Genomic DNA, 21201 nt, shown 5'->3' with positions numbered 1-21201 from the left:
CCTCCGGACGTGTTTTGCGGCTTTTGTCACAAGCCCATCGTCTGCAGTGTGTTGGGCTGCCACACGCCGCCAGTGATCCCAAACCAAGACATGCCTCCGTCGCCGCGGCCACTCGGCGTCGCGCCTGCTCCGGCATCCTACTCCCTCAACCTCTTCCCCCGCCGACGCTGCCTTCCCGCTCGCCATGCCGTCTCCATGGCCGCCTCCCACGCCCACGACGCCCACTTCCTCCGCCGCGCCGCCGACGTGGCTGACCGCTCCGCAGGGCTCGCGTCCCCGCACCCCAACTTCGGGTGCGTCATCGCCCGGCCCCAGCTCGAGACTGATGACGTCGAGGCCTGGGTGGTCGGCGAGGGGTACCTCTATTCACAGGGCACGCCCTGCGCCGAGCTCCTCGCCGCGGAGGAGGCTGGGGAACATGCCCGCGGCGCCACGGCCTACCTGAACCTCGAGCCGGACGACTGCTACGGGAACAGCACAGCCGTGTCCTCCCTCGTCCAGGTGCTCGACGGAATGCCCCTTCACTATCTCCCTTCAATTTCTCTAAACTCGCTATCTTCCTGCAAATTATCATAAAACCAAACGTGAATAATCTTACAGGAATATGATAGTTGGATCGTGATCATGTTTCTGATGGATCATAGGTGGTGTGGATTCCATGGGTATGATAAGCCATAACGATGGATAGTGTATCCTCCCTTGTCTCAGCCCCTGATGTTTAAGTATCTTGAAGAGTACTCCCTCCGTCCCATATTAAGTGTCTCAGATTTGTCCAAATATGGATGTATCTATATCTTAAAAGTGTTTGGATACATGTAACATTTCGACACTTAATATGGGACGGAGGGAGTATTATTTTACTGAAGATAGCAGTAAGGCCTGCAGAATGGAGCCCAATTTTGTTCGATTTGCGAGGTTTTGATCCTTGTGGATTTGCTTGCATGCTGTGGTTCCATGAAAAACTGGAATATATGAGTGCTGCATTAGATTTCCTGTTTTTCTAACATTGTCATACCGTATGCATTGACATTGATGTTGGAAATCCATACAAAAAGACGTCCTAAATGGAGGGAGAATACTAATGATTTTTTATCAGGCAGGAGTTACAAGAGTTGTGGTGGGTCTTAGACATCCTTTGAAGCACTTAAGAGGAAAGGCGATTCAATTATTACGACATCAGGGCATTCAAGTTGATGTTGTGGGGGAGGACCTCCAGAGCAAATTATTTAAGGTGGCTCTTGGCTTATATTTTGGTTATTTAATTTTAATTAGTTGCAATTTTAAAAATAGCAGTAAGCGCTTAGTGAGGGGTCACCCCACATTGTAGTGTTGTTGCATTATGTTCCCTAGAAACCAGCTACTTCTAGACATTGAGTTCCAGATATATTTAGTTATGCTTTTCAGTAACCATTGTCTAAATCACTATGCAACTGTCCTTTTGTGAATGACGCAGTTACGATTTTGTGGATTTGACACCAATGACAAGGTGTCTAAGTTCTTAGGTTTTCTTCAATGGAGATACAAATCGCTTATGTTCACTTGTATTAATCTATTAGAATTTAACCAGAAGTTCAAGTTCGTTAACTTCATTATAGTGCATTTTGAAAGAGCAAATGTGTGGATGATATCTGAGATTCTATGTGGTTTTCAGCCCCAAGGTGACACTGCTGGTACCACTAGCTTTTCATTTGCTCCTTGTCTTAAGCAATCTGGATATGGTGTGTATTGTCAAATCATAGAAGATGATAACAATAACTAAGTCACCAAATCGTCAAATATTTCAAGTATAATTACTACGAATTGTGAGATTCTAATTAAAGCTAAGACCTCAACGATGACATACAATGCAGCTTGATGATTTTATTCTCTCATGGTGATTATACTTATGCTGCATTAGCATCCTTGATTTAGATAGCTTTCTGATCCTGGCACTCATTTTGTTACTTCAGTTCTTTAGAGTTTGGTCATGTACAATCCCCTTCTGTTTTTCCTAATGTGTTTTCCTATTTAACCTAATAAGCATCTTATAAGTTCTTTTAATGTTTTTCAATATTTTGTTTGTGCTAATCCTACTGGCTACTAAGTCTTCATTTCGGCATTGCAGCATTATGGTTATCTCGTTTGGTTGAACCGCTTTTAGATATTCTTAATGAAGTTGCCTACAGATGTTTTATTTTGTTTGTAAAGATATATATGAGATGAAATTTGAGAGAATCTTGGGTAAGAAAACTTATCTAATTTTTGATTGATTTACTAAACAAAGTAATACTTGTTCCACAATTTCTTTTCTCCAGCAGCATTTAGAATGAGCACATCGCTGTGCAACAACAACAAACTGAGCCTCAATTGCTAAAAAGGTTTTTCCAGTATGTTCTTGCATTTCATTGGCTTAATAATTTTAAGGTGTTCACTGTAGGAAGCTCTTGGGTCATGCCTCATCGTAAATGCTCCATTACTCTACCGAGCTGCCTTTCATGTTCCATTCTCTGTTCTAAAGTATGCTATGACTGCAGATGGTGAGGCCTAGTTTGTTTCATTTGATTTGAGTTGTTTTGTTAACATAACTACAGCTAAGCAGTAATTAACCAACTTATACTTTCTTTCACTTCCATTGATGGAAATTGGCAGGAAAAATTGCGGCTAGTACTGGGCACGCATCTTGGGTAAGCGGCAAAGCATCCAGAGGCCGAGTATTTGAATTGCGTGGCAGAAGTGATGCCATTATAGTTGGTGGAAATACAGTCCGGCTTGACAGTAATGAACACATTATGTGATACATTCTATTTCTTAAGTTGCATACAAGTGTTCCTTCATTAAATTGAAAAGCTTTTACTTGTGTTGTAGATCCTCGATTAACTGCAAGGCATGTCAAGGGGGGGCATGTTCCAGTGCGCATTGTAATGTCTCAATCTTTTAACCTTCCCGAAGAAGCAAATTTATGGAATGTTCATGATGCCTACACAATAGTCGCAACACAAAGAGGTGCTCGGAGAGATCTCCAAAAGAAGCTTGCTATGAAAGGTGTTGAAGTAGTGGAGTTTGAAATGCTAAATCCTAGAGATGTTATGTCATATTGCTATGATCGTGGTTACCTTTCTGTATTATGGGAATGTGGTGGGACCCTAGCAGCTTCTGCTATATCTGCAAGAGTCATTCATAAGGTGGGTGTTTTTTTATTGTTAGTTCCATATATGTTTTTCATGTGCATTTACTTATATTATATATCGTGCATATTAGATAGTTATCCAGAATCTATATCGGCTTTCTTTGTTTAAATTAGTTATATTCTGGTCCAATGGCTATTTTTTGTTCAAGTTCTGGCTTTGGAATCAAACCCGGCAATGTGAAGACATCGGTCTATTCATCATTGCAGTTAAGAAGTTGATGGATTGGTCTTATAAATTGTTAGGTGAAAGGATACTGTTCTGTTGATTACTACTCCCTCCTTCGCAATATGTAGGGTGCATTTTAACTGTCAGGTTTTGTACTTTCACTGTATATTTGTTGTACAGTATTTTCTTGGTAGTTACAAAATCACAATCACATACAATGGTATCAAGTTTGTATAACATAAAACATGTACTATTAGATTAATTATTGGTCAAAGCATGGATTTGGGCTGTTAAATACACCCTAGATTTTGTAACAGGGGAGTATTACCTAATCTGAATGACATTGACAATTTTATATCCTTCCCAAAAAGAAGCAGCAGCATTATCGATTTTATGTTGTCCATTATTAAGTCAACAAGCTATGCTCAATGTCTCTGCAGTTGAATTATCGGCCACTTCCTGCAAGATGTTCAAAGTACCAGGATACATGGATATGTGTTCTATTTTTTACTTCATCAGCTTTCCATTTTCTAGAATATAAATATTACAAGGATATCCTAGTGAATTGGATATGTAGATGCCCCCAAGTTCTGGCATGCTTTGTATCAAGGAGAAACCTCTCGTTGTCCATGGAACTTTTGCGAAGAACCACTCTTTGGAAGTAACTTCTGGGATGGGGTTCATCAGAATCATACGGATAGTATCTGTGCATTCACTTCTACTTTTGTTTTATATAATCACTTGTAAACATCTCATATCCCTTTTCTGCATCATGCACATTAGCCAGTTTTTGTATGTGTATTAAATGGCCTAACTTTATTACATTTGCACTAATTTTTGTGCCTTTTGTGTGGATTCTTTATGATGTATTATGTTTGAGCCCTGATTACTAATTCACATTGGTGTTTCTTCTTTCAATAGGTGTATGCATTCTTTGCTCCAAAAATAATTGGTGGAGTAAATGCTCCGACACCAGTTGGTGAACTAGGGATGAAACAAATGACTCAGGCAATTGATTTAATTGATGTTTCGTATGAGCAGGTTAACTCTTTATGTTCTCCTTCAAATTGTCATTTGTGTTCTTCACCAGTTATATCAAATGCTATATTACACTTGTGTTTTCCATGATTTTCTTGCTATTGTATATAATATGTATCTATAGAATGTAGCGGTCCCTTGCCATTTTCGTCCAGGTTTGGACAGATTTTCTAGAATTGTTGTCTTATGTATTCAAGCTACAGTGAACTTCTAAGTAACTGCTTGAAACTGTATGTGTATCATCTTGTAGTAGTTCATGATATCTGCATATGACCCTCTTTTGCACGGTTTTTACCCCGTCATGAAGTAGGTTCATGGCTGTATATTATTTATTTAGTTTACAATTTTGCAGGTCGACAGGGACATGCTCATGAGTGGATTCCTCCAACCTATTCCTGATCTCTCGCCTGTAATACCATCCGTGGATGAAATACCTTCAGTGGATCCAGAAGTATCTCCATATGAAACAAATATTATTTCCTTTTACAAGACTTGGGATACATTTGGGGCTTTTGCAAACTTTTCTCCTCATCCAATATCCTTGCCTGATGAAAATGGAGATTGTTTTACATGGCCAACAGTGGAACACTACTACCAGGTTTCACTTCCCTTCCGTTTATTAGTGCTAATTTTGTGTTCTTCTGTGTGCTATGAGAATCAATTATTGATCATGATGCCGTAGAGCATTTTTCAAATCTACAACATCTGTTAACAGTCATAATTGCACTAGTGAAACCTGTCAGTAAGCCCAAAATTATTTGCAGGCACATAAGTTTGTCAGTGTTGACAATCCTCAAGCAAGAGACATTGTGCAAGAAATAAAGCAGGCAAGGAGTCCTGAAGAAGCTGCTAGGATAGGAAGGACCCGGCAAAGAGAATTACCTGAATTGGTATGTCTGAGTATTCTGCTTCTATATTTGCTGATTGTTGTGGAAAAGAATCAATAGATCTTGTAGATAAGTGATAACACGCGATCTTTCTAATGAGAGATATTATTGAGAACACCTAGGAGGAGGAAGTAGAGTCGAAGAGGGTTTGAAAGATATTATCAGAGAGGGAAGAATATCTCAGCACCATTACTAAGATGTATAAATTAGAAAATAACTGGTCTGTGGGTCCTGATGCCACTTGTCAGTGATATTGAAGTTATTTTTCATCTGCCATGATTGTAGTGTCACTAAGCAATTTGTACAGTCTATTTTCTGCAAATTGAACATGCAGATACATACTTGAAAACTATTCAGTCATGCAACATTTTGAGTATATATAATGCAACCAATATTTACTTGCTGGGCGTTATTTGTCGCTTATATAGAACTTACTGTTAAATAGTCCAAAATCCTGATGCCCAAAATGTCCTTTGTTCCCATGCCCAGTCTCTTTCACACCTTTGGCAGATTTATCAGCCGCTCGGTCACACCTTGGGTAGATATATCAGCTGCCAATGCATTAGGTACCTAATGTGCACACAGACACTATGTGGAAGTAAATTACCCTACAACCTTGTTTGCCTCGGCCAGAATATATCTCCAATCTGATTCTTGATAGCAGGGACAAAATTGAATCTGAATTTTTTTGTATATTCAAGTTCATTTTTCAGAATTTGTGGAAGCATTCTTTCATTCTGAAACCGTGGACATGAACTCCCCTGCGAATGAAGCAATTTTCCTATAGTTTATATTCCATGACACCAAAACAATAATTCTAACCCGCATGCACACACACCCCTCAAAAGATAGGTGCATACATTTGGCAGTTCCTCTTTTATAGTCTCCCTTGATTGGGAATAGATGTCTCGCAAGTAAAACATGTTACCAGCATGCATTGGCGGTTTACTGAAACATCGTGGAGCAAAATACATGACGCTATCTATTTATCTGAATCCTTTGGATGTGTTGCATGATATTCCTATGACACCTCTTAATGGAAACATGCAATCTTACGTTCTATCTTTAACGAAATTTAGTTATCAAATCACATATCTGTTTTTGTTGGATGGACGTTATTCTACCATTTTTTCTTCTTGAAACTAGGTGTCCTCTTTGCTGGATGCTAGATCCACGTGTTTGGCCTGCAATCTGGGCAACAGTCTTGTTTTAAGTGTACTATATATCATCACAGCTATTGGCTGGCTGGGAGTTGCCAACTGACAACAGTGACTAGTTGCATGTCCATGACTACAATTACCATGGAACATATTTGACTCCTCGCTTACCACAGTGACTAGTTGCATACTCTTTCTTGGTTATCTTAATCAATGTTACTCTTGCTCCTTTTAATTGTCTCGTTTTCTCTTAGGTGCGTTCAGATTGGGAGTCCACGAAAATTGATGTGATGTACAAAGCTATTAAATGCAAGTTTTCGACTCACCCCCACCTGACTGAGATGCTGCTGTCAACGGCTGGCTCTGTTCTTGTTGAGGCATCACCCCATGATTTATTTTGGGGTGGTGGGCGTGAGGGTGAAGGTCTGAATTACTTGGGTAGATTACTGATGCAATTGAGATCAGAGATTCTGGGAACGGTTCAAACAACTGGCAAAATAGAAGAGTCAACTTGACGCCAGGAGATGCAAGTTTTTGCAGGTTGTTCACAGTTTATACTTTATTCTGGTGAGCACCATCTAATACTCATGATTTATTTTTGTCTCCTATTAAAAGTTTGGATGCTCTCTTATCTCCCAGATAACCTACCATTGAGCGTTGACTTTGGTCTCCACGAGAACAGTTTCACATCCGCACCTCGTTCACCTCTTACATTACCATTGGTAAGGTTAAACAGATATGTCTGAAACACATCCACTTTTCAAATGCTCGTTCGACAAACTCTTGCGTTGTGCAGACCTAGAATTGAAATGGTGTGCAAGGAGCAGGCAAGGTAGTGGACTTCCAACAAGCATCAGGATCAAATTGGACATGCTGGGTCGTCACTTGAATTTTCTTGAACACATAGTAGTCCATTGTGTATGTACTTGAGAACCTCACTTTCAGCACGTAATTGAAGAATGGATCCGTTCTCGCTGTCATTGTTCCCCTAATCCAACTCTCCCATACCTGTGCACAATCAGTTACACGTCGTTAAAGCTTCTATAATGTGCTCTTAGAACATGGCCACAGCTTTAGGTAACCAGTTTTTAGAGAATGTTGATACTCACATAGCTTAGAATATGCTCAGCCACCGTTTGTTTTTTCGAGGGAAACACATAGTTTTATGAATTAGCTTCAGCTAAATCGCTGGCTACCACAGAGTTGCAAAGTCAGGTTCATCATTGTGGCACTCAACAACACCGCCATGGGCCATATGTGCAGCCTGACCTGCTAGAGTATGAACAACGAAGTTAGATAGAAGAGATTGCACATTAGTCTGGATCATCACACGATACACGGCCCATTCCGCAGAGGTGGAGCCAACGACTGACCTGTTTCCTGGTTGGTGCAGGCGGCTTACACGTAAGCAGTCCCAGTTTCCATAGGAACATGTTTATCTTCTTAGGTACTAACCGTAAGGACCAGATTCTGCCCCATGAAATTGTTTGAGCACGTTGTTGGATTTGCTACCGGAGAGCTAGTATTGGTTCTCGTTTGTCCAGCGGCAACATCTTCAGCTTTGTTACGAAATTCGGTGGATGCACGGTCAAGAATGACACCGGAGGCACTATATTTGTTAATGAGATTTAGCCGATGGCTACATCTTCGGGCATGATTACGGGCGCTCCTCCCCAATAATACCACAACACCGGCCATCCTGGGTGCCGGCACAAGCCGTCGGTTCCCCATGCGAGCATGTTGCTATTATGTTATCATCATGATCTCTTTGGGCTACCTTGCGGTGCTTTATATATTAGATCCGAATTACACGTGTTCGATTCCAACACCTAACCCTCCGCTAATTTCAAGTCTAACTGTACCCCTACTCGTACACATATTCGACACATAACTCAACAAACCCCACCTTGACGAATGTGTCCCTCGCCACCTTGAAGTCGTCATGCACGAATCTCCGTGTACCTTGGACTTGAACCGATCACACCGCCATGCTGTGATGCACCATGCTCCGATCTATCCGGCGATCGCACTGGTCTGATTGCGAGCCGAAGCTGCCATCCGGTCCGCGACGTCTTCAACAGCCATTGTGTCAGCCCGATCACCATGCCTGGTTGATCCTTGCCAACTACAGCCCATCGAACGGTTCAGGCCACCTGCTTGAAGTGTCCGACACCACCGATCGGAATTCCGATGGTCTCCATGCTCCACCTTGCACCGTATTGGACGTTCCCTGGCGCCCGTCGAGCATGATCCTCGCACCTTCGACAAGATCTTCCGCATCCCTCCAACTCGCTCTGATACCACGTGTTATGAAATTCGGTGGATACACGATCAAGGATGACACCGGAGGCACGAAGTCTACATCCCCGGGGCATGACCCCGGGCGCTTCTCCCCTATAATACCGCAACACCAGCCACCCTAGGCGCCGGCACAAGCCGTCGGCTGCCCCTGCGAGCCTATTGCTATCTGTTGTCACATCATGGTCTCTTTGGGCTAACCTGCGATGCCTTTATATATTAGGTACGGGTTTCACGTGTTCGACTCCAACACCTAACCCTCCGCTAATTCCAAATACAACTGTAACCCTACTCGTACACATATTTGACACATATCTTAACAAGCTTCAGTGGCATGCTCATATAGGATAGGTTGATTTGACGGGGAAAAGTTTCTTTCACGGTCCACGTCCGGGCACCGGAAACTAGCTAGTAGCAAACTCTGTCTCAGCTGCCCCCACCCCTCCGCGCTGCATACATGTCGTAAGTAATGGAGCACTGTGCAATGTGTAACTTTGATCATTAATCTCTACATGAAAATTAATATTAGTTCAAAAATAAGCTTATGATTTACAGAAAAAAAATCATGATAAATCAAGAGTATTACATGTTTGGCTAAAGGTGCTCACTCTGGTGGGTCACGGAGATTGGTGTCCGAACGCTGACGCCGATCTGCGTGGATGGTGGTCCTCCCTTCCCTTCTCACGGAGTGACGAAAAGACGCCTTGTGACGATGGTTACTTTGGTCTTCTGGACCATTTGGGGCCATCGGAATGACGTGGTTTTTAATGCGGCGATTCCTTCGGCGATGCGGATCTTCGAGAGGGTTAGAGAGGAACTGTGTCGCTGGGTTCAGGCTGGACTCTTCAGGAGTGGGACCCTCATTCCGGCCCATGTGGCGAGTAGGTGGATTGTTAGCACGTAGTCTTTTCGTTTTGGTTGCCACTTAGTGGCGTTGGTTTGCCGCTACGGCGTGCGTTGTACTCTGCCTTCTGGCTCTTCTTCTTTAATAGATAATGCACCCGCTGGGTTGCATTCTTGAAAAAACAGTATTACATGTATGTGAAGTCAAGTTAGGTTATGTCATGTGCACATTTAGATAAGCTTCGTTACTGGTCCTCTAGGACGTCATTTATTTACAAAACAAAATTGTTACTAGGTGAACTCAGAGTGAATTTTCTACGTTGTTTTTCAGTTAGAGACCTGTCGATGTGTTTGACCGTTTGATAACGATGGAACATGGAAGAAGGGAGAGTGAGTTTGACCCTCAAATATTAATTTAACTCTAAATTTAAAAGTCAGACGGCTGAGAAATAGACACAACCTAACACCAGCCCCGCATCCGTTTAACCCTGGTAACGAATGTCACTAGCGTAGAGTTCACTACAGAAGACAGTGACTTCTATAGTGTGTTTATCAATTCGCACGAATATTAGAGATGTGCTACTATTGCAATCAAATACCGCTAACTTGGAAGAAAATAACTTAACACGTACGGTAAAATAATTGCATGTGGGGGCGTCTGAAAAACACAATGCATGCGTTCATCGTCGTCCACACATGCTGTTATATATTTAGCAGTTTGACACATGCGGGACAGACCTCACCATCACCCACGAGGATCACGAGCACGTAGCGTCATCGTTTTCTGATTTTGACGTGTGAACCAAGGGAGGCATGATTAACTAACTATAGCCGGCCGGCCGCATATGCCGTAGCACGTTCTTTGCCCTGCACGTATATATGATCTGGACTGTGGATCGGAGATGGAAAAAACACTGACGGAGACCATTGCGTTTCGACCATGTAGGGCGTAGGCGCACTTCTCTTCTTCTAAGCCCGGCCTGGAAATAGAAAACTACTGAGGACAAAAGGGGCAGGCTGAGCCATCGGCGATCAACAAGGTACCGCGCAAGGGACCCTTCCGCCTACTTCCTCTGGGATTTGACCGGCCACTTCCTCTGGGATTTCACCGGCCACTGGCTCGCGCACGGAGACTGCAGACGAAAGAGCTGCACATCCGGAGCCGGAGCTACTGGGAGATGGGATTCGGATAGTTGAAGGGGGGTTTTCGAAAAAAAGGGTCACATCAGAATACCTGTCTAGACCGCTTAGTCAAAAGATAACACATCAGCGAAAAAGCAAAGTCCATAGCTCTCGGCCGTATAGGATCGTATTATACCGTGTTTTTTATTTCCATGGTCCAGATGAGCATTTTGAAAATACGAGAACTAAATTGCACCGACAACTCAAGTTAAATGACTAATGATGCATTTTAATCTTTTGAATTAGCTAGCATGGGCGCACGATGGCGTTTTCAGAAAAGGAAAATCGTCATGTGTTGTCCATCCCTAATGCTGATATGTTTAACAGAGAGGGATACCCTGACTTAAAGTCACTGACTTCACAGTCACTGACATATGAACCCTGTCCCACCTGTCAGTGACCATAAAAAGTTCGTCACCAATGAGTTAGGCCGTATCGCATGGCTACACATGAGTCCGTGCCGTCACCAATGAGTTAGGCCGTATCGCATGGCTACACATGAGTCCGTGCCGTCGCTGCCGATAGAAAGTTATTGGTGCCAATATAATCAAAAGAGGAGATGGTGCTTTGGCCTTTCTCAAACTCATCTAATCAGCTACCCGTTTTTTTTAAGCTACGGAGTAATACAAATGTTTATTTGCACGAGGTGCGCACGGATCTTTATTTATTATACAGTATTGTACTCATGCTACGTCGCTACCCCGTAAAGCATGCATGCATGTAAATTTCAGCATATTTCAGGCTCAATTGGTTATATATTCGTTACTACTCCACGTTCCTAAACATAAGAAGTTATAACTTTGTCGCAAGTCAAATCAAGTTTATAAAAAATGTTAAAATTTGAAATATCAAGTAACACTACACGATGGACCAAACCAAAGGGCACATTATCTGCCAACAAAGATCACTAAAGAGGGCTGAAAAACTGCCGACAAAGAGTTTTTCCTGGCAGTCTTGCCTGCCCCCTATAACGCTGCCGGCAAAAGTCTTTGCCAGCAATTCTGTTTTTGCCGGCAGTTCAACTGCCCTGCTAGCTGTATTTTTTGCCGCAGTCCAGTTATTTTCCCAGCAAATTGTTTTCCCGGCAATTTGGTGTATTCTCGGCGGTTTGGTTTATTCCTGGCAGTTAACCTGCTGTCAAAACAAATACTTTTCCCGGCAGTTGCTTCATTTGCTGGCAGGTAGTCCGCTGGCTATTCCTGTCTTCTCCGGCAGATACACTGCCCTTGATTTTCATTTCACAATAATTTTTTATAACAAATCTACACATTCACGCAGTTACGCTTGGTTTTCAGCTGCAAGTTCCAAACTTTCCATTTAAAAGTAAACCATGATATGTCAAGCACAAATATAATTCAACACTTCATACATATGTGTCAATAACAAGATCACTTCTGGAGAAACACAATACTTTATCCAGCAGTGAACGGGAGCATAAATATACTTCTAAAACACAAACTTCATACAAAAGTTAATAACAATGCTATCCATCAAGCATTAACACAGAAATGAAAATCAATAGTTCTAGATGGCACCAACTTGGACTGTAGAAGAACTTGTGCAACGTATCAACCTGAAAGAAAGTGTTGTACAATAAATAATCAATATGTATATTGTCAGTTTTCTAGTTCTTAAAAAAGGGTCACATATTTTTTTTACATATGTGAAAATTTTAGATGTAATAAGAGGAGATGCATGTGTGAATTTGCTTTCACAGGTGAACATGGCACTCTACTATAAGACATTAACAAAGCCAGCAATACTACATGTATATAGCATTCTCAAAAATCATCTTCAGAACACCATGACACAAACTCGCAAGCACAAATAAGAATGGCAATAAGAAAACCATGATGTAATAAAAATAAGAGGAAGATGCAGTGCGTAACAAAAATGTTCTGCTAGAGTAACTATCAACTGGCAAGGCATAGATATACCAAGAAATCAGACTCCCATTGTAGCAGTTTTTGGTAATACCTATTGGGATTTAATTCAGCCTGCTTGTTGCCATGAGATTGGCCTTTATCATCCCCCTCCACCTGCATTTACAAAAGTAAAGAGTAGTCAGAACCTTGAGATAATGTACTAGAAGTGTTCATAGCAAACAAAACACATACAGGAAAAGTTAAAAGAGATACTAGAGAAGGAGCACCCTCAGCTCCCTACATGGCAAACTTTCCAGTAGATTTTCATTTGATAAATATCAGCAACAATGCACGTACATCGCCTACTTGCCTTTGAGCTGAGCCGCAGTAACGAGAAGCCTCAGGACCGGCTCTAGCACCTACTAGGAGAGAAGGTTTAGCAAATAACACTACTGAGCTACATACAGTGGCAGCAAACTATCCAATCCATCGCCATGGCATAGCAACCAAAACCAGATCTTGGGCAAGAGGAGAAGAAGCTACAAACCTTAGATACTCCCAAGAAAATGTATTGAAGTTCAATCCACTTGTGGTAGTGAGGCAGTGAGGCTGAATTCGCCATGGACTTCTGTTCCACCTACATATATGAGTTATAAGAAATAATTCTTGAAAGAATTATACAGTCAAGTAGTTTCAGTTCATAGCTAGATCAATTTTAGTGTGATTCATTCCTTGTGTGCATGGTCTGCACTTCCACAACACCATTTGATAGAGCAAAGATAACACTCTGAAATGTGATGGATTACCATATAGTTTCAGTTTCACTCTCTTATCTAGGTATTGGTTCGGTTCATTTTCATTGGCTGAAAACTAAAGCACCTGGAAGTGTGTGTTTAACTATTGGTTTTGATGGCTGCCTCGGATGTAAATTGTCTCCATGAGGATAGCTTCACCTATACATACCTAGACATAGCTTCCCTATTAATCACCTACAGACAAACTAGTGTCCAGCAGCTAAGTAATATATTGTCCACTGAAAACAGGGTGCAACCTGGGACCCTAAAAATATTTATTTCATGGCAGGGTTAGTTTACATGGATCCACCTGTTTTAACCAAAAAGTTGGCCAATTGATTAAAAAATTGTACTGATCTATAAACTGAAGATACCGGCAGATTTTCTTGAACCTGATAGCATACAAGCAACGGGTTGGGCAAAAATACCATTGCTGAACTGAAAGACAAAAGCTCAGCAGCTTCTACTCAGCAAATGATGACAACCTAGACATGTAGGACTGCTTAACAATTTCAGTTTAGCTCTCAGTTATCTATACACATTATTTAGGCAATCATCGAGCAATCTCTCAGTACTACCACTTCACCTTTAACCCCCATCAACCTTCATTCCCCTTTTAACACTCTCTTACATGTATGAGCAGGATAGCATGTTAACTCAGAAATTCTCCCTTAAGCATATAAATCGAACCAGAACACAAAGAAAACGAAACCCTGAAACCCAATACAAATTAACTTTGTACAAGTTGCAGAACTCGTTGATTTGTTCTACTACTATCACACAGAAGTGGCCACATTAATTCATGACGGGGAGGAGAAGAATCAAGGGTTACCTTGGAATAAGTGATAGATCGACACTTATCGCTCACTAGCTGCAGAAAAAATACATAAAAATTCAGAACACGAGAATCACAACTTTGGGGATCAGAAGAAACAAAAAGCAATCGGCAGATCTAGGAGGAAGAGAGCAATAGAGGTAGGTACATAGCGCACCTAGCGGTAGCCTTGCACAGTGAAAGGCGCGGTAGGTAGAGGGAGCTGTGAAAGGGAGCGAGTGGTGGACGAGATTGACATCGGTGGAGGATTGTGGCATGGCGGCGAGATGGCAGAGAGAAAGCGGCGGCGGCGGGGTGCAGTGGCAGACAATTTCAGGAGTTGGTGGCAGATCGGGGGCGTTGGCGGCAGCCACGGATCTACGAAGTCATGGTCCGGGTTACAGCTGCATGAGGATGGAGGGTCGAGGCAGCGGTTACGAGGGTCGAGCTTCGAGCTGGCCTTGGGCTAAGGGCGGCGGCGGCAATGGCGGAGCTTCGAGTCGGGCAGCCGCGACGAGGGCGGAGCTTACCAGCAGTGGAGATGGCGGAGCTTTGGCCTGGCCTTGTGCTAGGGCTGGGCGAAGATTAGGATGGAGTACGGGCGGCGGTATTGGCGAAGCTTCGGGTGGCGGCGGGGTCATGGCGGCGGTGACGCTTGGCTGCTTGGGTCTCTACTGGCTGAAACCCTACGGTGGGTGAAGGGGAATTGCGTGGGGAGTGAGATGCGGGTTTGGTATATGGGATAAAGAAGTTGCGCAAATTGACTTGGTCCCACCTGTCATCCCAGTTGTGCCGGCAGAAAAACTGCCTCCAATGGGTTGAGCCGGCAGTTTGTCTGCCGTTAAAGATTGCGAGCTTTGCCGGCAGTTTATCTGCCATGCTTTTTATAATTTTCCCGATTAGCTGCCTCCAAATATATTTGCCGGCAGTTAAGTTTTCCCGGCAGTTGCATTGCCACCTCAAGTGGATTTTCCCCGACAGTTAATTGCCCCCATGTTTGGTCCATCGTGTAGTGTAAGTATGCTATGAAAATATATATCGTGATGGATTTAATAAAACTAATTTAGACGTTGGTAGATTTTTCTAAAAACTTGGTGAAAAGAGTTCAGAAATTAATATATCACTGGCCCAGTAAAAGCCATCAGTTTTGGTCAGAAATGGCTACCAGTGACGGACGGTATATCGAACGTGACATGTGTCGTGGACCTTTGGATTTGGTATCATTCTTACCATATTTATTTCTAAGGATGCATGCATGCTTTTGCTTTTCTCTACTGCTCACGAGATGGAAGTTTGGTTGTAGCCAAACTTCTTATATTTAGCAACGAAAGTACCAGTTAATTTGCCGTCTGGCAATAGCCAACTAGAAAGAGTGAGAAAAATTAAAGTAAAGAAAAAAAAATGAAAAAGAACAGTTCTGTATGTATCTAAAAGGAACTGTTTGCCCATATATATGCTCAAGACTATTTCAGAGGGATCGAGCTAAGTTTTTATTAGATAAAATTTGAGACAAATCCCAACTAATTTGATACCACAAAGAAGCCAATACCCAGCTCACAGGATGATCATAAAGAGATATACTCCCTCCGTCCAATAAAAGATGTTTCAAGTTTGTCAAAATTTGAATGTATCTAGACATGACTTAGTGTATAGATGCATTCAAATTTAGTCAAAATTGAGACATCCTTTGTTGGACGGAGGGAGTATATAATTGTTGTAATGTTGGAATTATGTTGACGAAACTGTACTCATGAGTCATGTCACCGGAGTTGTCACGATGCCACTTGGCCCCAATAACTAAGGGTGCGTTTGGTTGCTGGAAGATAGTGGAATGTAATGGAACCATTTCAGATTTTGATCTCATTTCAATGTTTGGTTGTTGAAACATACAAAACTAGAAGGAACCGATTGGTTCCTGAGAAGAGAATATACCTTTGATATCCGGAACCCACTCATAACACGAAAACAAAGGAATCATCTGGTTCCGATCGGAACATGTGGGCCAGGGCAAAATATCAGATCCATTTTCTCTCCTCCGCTCATCTCTCACCATGGCGGCTGCCTAGGGCCAGGGCGAACCCATCTCGGCAAGAACCCGGTCGGAGGAGATGGCTGACGGGGAGGCTCTGGGGAGGCCGGCGCCGCCACCACCACGGGCGAAGTCAGAGGAGCGCGGCGTCACCCCCTTCCCCAGCGCCTGACCCCCTCTTTTCTCTCTCGTCGTTCTATTTATCCCGGCTGGCTCCATAGGTCCGGCCACCCCCCACATCTCAGATCCCAGCTACCCCACGGGTCTAGTGCGGATCCCGGCCTGTGATGGAGGAGGCCGGCGGCAGGCCAGTTAGGAGGAGGAGGCTGGCGGCAGGGAGAGGAGGGCAGGCCAGTTAGGCGGAGAAGGCAGGCTGCCGTGCTTTCCTTCTAAATTGTTTCCTTCCAAATTGTTTCCTTCCAAATTGGTTGTTTCCTTCCAAATCGAGATGATTGGAAATTCATGTGGACTAGTAAAATGTTGCTTTCCTTCCAAATCGAGATGATGGATTTGCTGTAGTCTATGGCATCTATGCGGATGAATATATGAATTTTGTTTGTGTTATCAACTGATGTGCAGAATTATTTTCTTAAAAAAAACTTGTGTGCAGAATTTGGAGGTTACTTCACCAGCAGGTGAGTACATCATTGGATCACATTTCATCTCTCAAACCAAACACATAATGAAACCATTCCATTCCACTTTATTCCACCTAAACCAAACAACAGACTAGAACCATTCCATTGCATTCCATTCTTGTAGGAATAGAATGGTTTCATTCCATTCCACCTCACTCTGCAACCAAACACAACCTAAGTTGGACGACATCGTGAACCAGCTGGGGGATCCCTTAGTCAGAACTGATAAAAATAAGCACCACGTGGAGGTTATCTACATTGCATTGTTATCAGATTTCAAAGGTACTACATGCATGCATAAAAAAGAGCAAGGTCTGGATTTGTTTTATTGTAGTTTTCGCTTTAATTAAGCTGATTTTGATTTCGTAATCCCATGCAGGACAAAACTAAGTTCATTAAAAAGACAAGAAAAAGTGTTCAACCTTTCCGAGGCAGAAATTTAAAACTCCACCTCCCCTAAATTTAAAGTAGCTAGCAGCTGAGAGATGGATATCATTTTGTATTCGAACGGCAACAAATTTCTAACTGCTTTCGTGACACTCATTTGTCAAATTGTGTATTGGGAAATCTCAAGGACAATATATTTATACTCCAAAAGTGATACGCATGGACATGCATGCTTTATTAATTTATTGGAGACATGTCATCGACCTCGAATCCGTTAGAAGATCGCGCGCGTCGTTTACGGCGTGTAACTACAAAACACATCATTACTAGTTGACAATGACGCCTACATTTTTCTTGTTCAGATGCAACCAAATCTTGCTTTAATACAGCTAGAAAAAACTGGCTTTACTAACACGAAACACAAATACTAACAACGGCCCCTTTTGCCCCTTAAATTAGAACAAGTCTAAGTTAATTGATGGAGACAGTAAAATATGACGCGTTCTGAAAAATGATCCTGCTGAAACGTACTTTGCGTGTGCAGAGTAATTTCTGAAATAGGCTTATTTTGTAATATGATTAGTGCTTTGAGCCTATAGAAGTCTAGATTATAGTTATCTGACACGTGAAAAGTCCATTAATTCTCCATTTTACGACAGGGCAAAGAGTCAAGAGACTGGCCACCGATCCATTTTTTAATCTCTTGCTTCACTGGTAATAGAAAGCTAGATTTGATATAATTTTTTTTGAGAAAAAGACCGTAGAGGAAACCCTTAAAATATATTCTGATCACTAGGATTTGAACCGTGATGTGGGGAGTCATGCACTCACAATTTCACCACCACACCAAGATGTGCTTCATCAGGATTTGATAGGATTTCAGTTCAAATCGTCCCATGGGACTGGGGAAGTAATGGCATTGTGCTCCGTTTTGTGGGTCACAATCTTACAAGCACATGTTCAGGGGAACGTGATTGACGGATATATAGTGATAGCTACAATAGAAATTGATCACACAAAACGTAAAACATTGTTATGCATGCTACGATAGACTGCAGAAATGTGTCGCAGCCGTAGCTTCATCTTAAGATATGATGTTATTTATCTCATTCTTTGAAGTTATTAGTACGAGAGTCATGTTCTATTATGATCGGTTTAGAGTGCAATGAGTTTCACGAACAATTCGATCAGGAGGTTTTTTTACGACACCCACCGGATAATTAACAGAAATTCTACCTTGGCCCGGTTCGTTTCAACCATTTCCCCACAAAACCAAGAGGATTGGCAGGGATTGAAGGGAAATTTAGTTCATCTTCCCCTTAATTCCTCTCAATCCCTCTCAATCCACGGGGAAACTGCTGCAAACGAATGAGCCTTTAAAGCTTGGCAAACTAACGTGGCATCCCACGATCGAGGACGGACTGATTCTTTTTTACTGTGAATTCCCGAGAACAAATATTCTTCCGGTCATTGTCGAGAGAAATCGAACGTATTAAGCTATACATATATAGTTCATCTCGCCGGACTCGTGCATGGGTCAATTTTGTGCATCTCGCTGTCACGTAATATGGACTGCATATACACATCGATGCGGCCGTTCATTCACTCGTTACACGCCAAACACACATACACTGGTCACTATTGCAACGTGCTTCTCGTTGAGCTTCTTATTATTTGTTCGTTCCTGCACCACACATACTTAAAAAAAAAACAATTAACCGAGGATAACGGCTAACTTGAGGCCAGCTGCTGCTTGCGTGCCTGCAACGCTTAATTTCCGCCCAATGAGAATGTCTTGGCCGGTAGAGTAATCATCGCGCCACAGCAGCAGCAAGCACGGATCAGGTTTGCAGAACGCTTTCTAGCCAGCTGTATGTATTTTGACGCTTAGCCTTGAAGAGGGCTGATAGCACAAGCACGTACGTAGCTGCAATTTATGCAACAGAAGCCACTCGTTTGCCAAGCTAGCCAGCTAGCAGGGATTCGTCGAGTGATGTCAAAAGGTGACACCGATCTGATATGAACTGGGGTATGTACGTATAATGATACTACTCCTATATATGGATAACCTATTAAGGACTAGCTTGTTCTAATCTTATGGACATTCCGGGACCACCTGGATTCAGAGCTAAAATTAACGAACAACGTTTTGAGCTGATGATAACGGTCAAGATAGTGGCCAATATATTGAGCACTCAAGAACAGAGACTTCACTCAAGAAACTTGCTGCGCGCATATGGAATGTGCTACTTCCTCCGTCCAACAAAAGATGTTTCAAATTTGTCAAAAATTAGAATTATCTAGACATGACTTAGTGTATAGATGCATTCAAATTTAGTCAAACTTGAGACATCCTTTGTTGGACGGAGGGAATAATTAATTTAGTGCATGCAAATGTACTCCCTCCTATCGATATTAATTGTTTCACATTTGTCCAAGCATGAATGTATCTATGCCTAAAAAAGTAAAAAAACGTTTATATACATGTAATATTTTGATGACTAATATGCATCGTAGAGAGTAGTATTCATTGGGCTTGTGGCCCGCAAATTGAGAATGTAGCGAAGTTGGTGATGGTCAAGAAACGCTGGTACAATTTAGTGAAGGCATGTACAACTTTATAAGTACGTTTGCAAACTTCACGTCGCCGTGTCACGTATGCAAAAATTGTTTGGAGGTCTCCCAACAACCCCTACCTATGCTCCCGCACGACGTTGCCATTGATCGCTGCGCAGTACCACACGCTAATCCATGAACAATTGGACATGGATCGGCTGGTTCTTTTAGCAGCTTCCACAAGATTCCTAAACAGGGTCACTAACCCATTTTTAGGGGTTAAGGCTAAAAAACCTTCTTCAGCAGGGCCCCTATTCGAGTCCCTATTCTAGGGATGCATCTAGAACACCCTCTCCAACCCTTATGCCCAGGGACCCCTTGGGGAGCCCCTATTCCCATGCCACGTCACCTTGTCCCTCCCGTGCCTCCTTCTTCACGTGCACATGCGCTCCCGACTCCGGCCGCACCATGCCGCCGCGCCGCCGCCTCGCTCAAGCATGCGACCTCGCCCGCTGCCCCGCCTTCGGCCGCGCCGCCCCGCGATTCGCCTCGCTGCTCGGTCGGCTCGTCTCCGCCACGAACGAGCGCCGCCGCCGCCTTCGCTCTCCGCGACCGTGCTTGCCGGCACCGTTGGCCGCCCTCGCCTCATGCTAGCCGAGCCCCTTCGGCTCCAGCCACTCCTCCTCCCCCGAGCCCTTCCCGTGCCCTCGTGCTTCGTCCCCTTCGTGTTCCTACAGATCAAGATGTTCTTAGCCTTGGAGCCATTTTCACATAAACCGCGGACGGGCGCAAGCTGTGGTCAGTTGTCGGGTTGGCTGGCTGGTGCTGCGACATGCCTTGCGCGGCCGTACAAAGTGTAAGTAGGAGTATTCCGTAACGTACGACGCCGCGGCATTGGTCAAAATTAACGCGCGCGCGCCCGCCCATCCTGCCGCCTGTGCCTAGCTAGGCTTCTGCCGGGGCAGGTGCTAGCTGCTGGTGAGCGGGATAGGTGCGTGTCCCCGGCGGGACTATTCTTCCCCTGCCCCGCTGACCGCGGCCGGGGGCCTCCAGCCGTCCACAGCTAGCGGACGAGGCAGCGTACGTTAACTTGGGAACCCTCTTCTTCCGCTGTGCGCATGTGGTCACCCATGGGTGCAGCAGCAGCGGCACTGGCAGCATATTATTTTCCGTACCCCGCCGAGTGGCGCCAGCTCTCCACCACAACCAACGACTGGAGTACGGTTATGGGAAGTGCAAGCTAGGCAATGTAGATTACATCGACTCTGTTCCACGCAAGCACGTGCATTTCACAATCCCTCTCGCAGCAGAGCATAGCATAGCGGCGAGAAGAAAAGTCCCCGGTACGGTACGGCACGAGGCCAAAACCAGCACAGTGGCA

General features: G+C 43.4%; 1 protein-coding gene across 4 annotated transcripts; it reads left to right on the top strand.

Moving 5' to 3' along the window:
• On the top strand, window positions 1–7406 carry LOC100843272 (riboflavin biosynthesis protein PYRR, chloroplastic). Of its 4 annotated transcripts, none has more exons than XM_024462073.1 (11): window positions 1–501; window positions 1097–1231; window positions 2417–2516; window positions 2629–2754; window positions 2845–3161; window positions 4254–4373; window positions 4723–4968; window positions 5135–5260; window positions 6679–6954; window positions 7054–7136; window positions 7211–7406. In XM_024462073.1, exons 1-9 carry the CDS (start codon window positions 91–93, stop codon window positions 6703–6705), a joined length of 1608 nt encoding a protein of 535 aa, XP_024317841.1. In that variant the 5' UTR covers window positions 1–90; the 3' UTR covers window positions 6706–6954; window positions 7054–7136; window positions 7211–7406. The 4 variants fall into 4 exon arrangements, with proteins under 4 accessions (XP_024317841.1, XP_003572523.2, XP_014757207.1 ...); XM_003572475.4 differs by having other exon boundaries at window positions 3–501; window positions 6669–6954; XM_014901721.2 differs by having other exon boundaries at window positions 3–501; window positions 6669–6981.
• The last annotated feature ends 13795 nt before the right edge of the window (window positions 7407–21201 follow it).

The sequence above is a fragment of the Brachypodium distachyon genome, chromosome 3 (genome assembly GCF_000005505.3).
Source record: "Brachypodium distachyon strain Bd21 chromosome 3, Brachypodium_distachyon_v3.0, whole genome shotgun sequence".
Taxonomy (NCBI): Eukaryota; Viridiplantae; Streptophyta; class Magnoliopsida; order Poales; family Poaceae; genus Brachypodium; species Brachypodium distachyon.
This window is presented reverse-complemented; position numbering and strand designations above follow the sequence as displayed.

What these genes read in the sequence shown, in the direction of transcription:
- LOC100843272 (XM_003572475.4), top strand. Translation starts at nt 91, where the DNA reads ATGCCTCCGTCGCCGCGGCCACTCGGCGTCGCGCCTGCTCCGGCATCC. An exon ending in TCCAGAGCAAATTATTTAAG is followed by an intron (nt 1,232 to 2,416) that starts GTGGCTCTTGGC and finishes TGTTCACTGTAG; the next exon opens with GAAGCTCTTGGGTCATGCCT. An exon ending in GTATGCTATGACTGCAGATG is followed by an intron (nt 2,517 to 2,628) that starts GTGAGGCCTAGT and finishes GGAAATTGGCAG; the next exon opens with GAAAAATTGCGGCTAGTACT.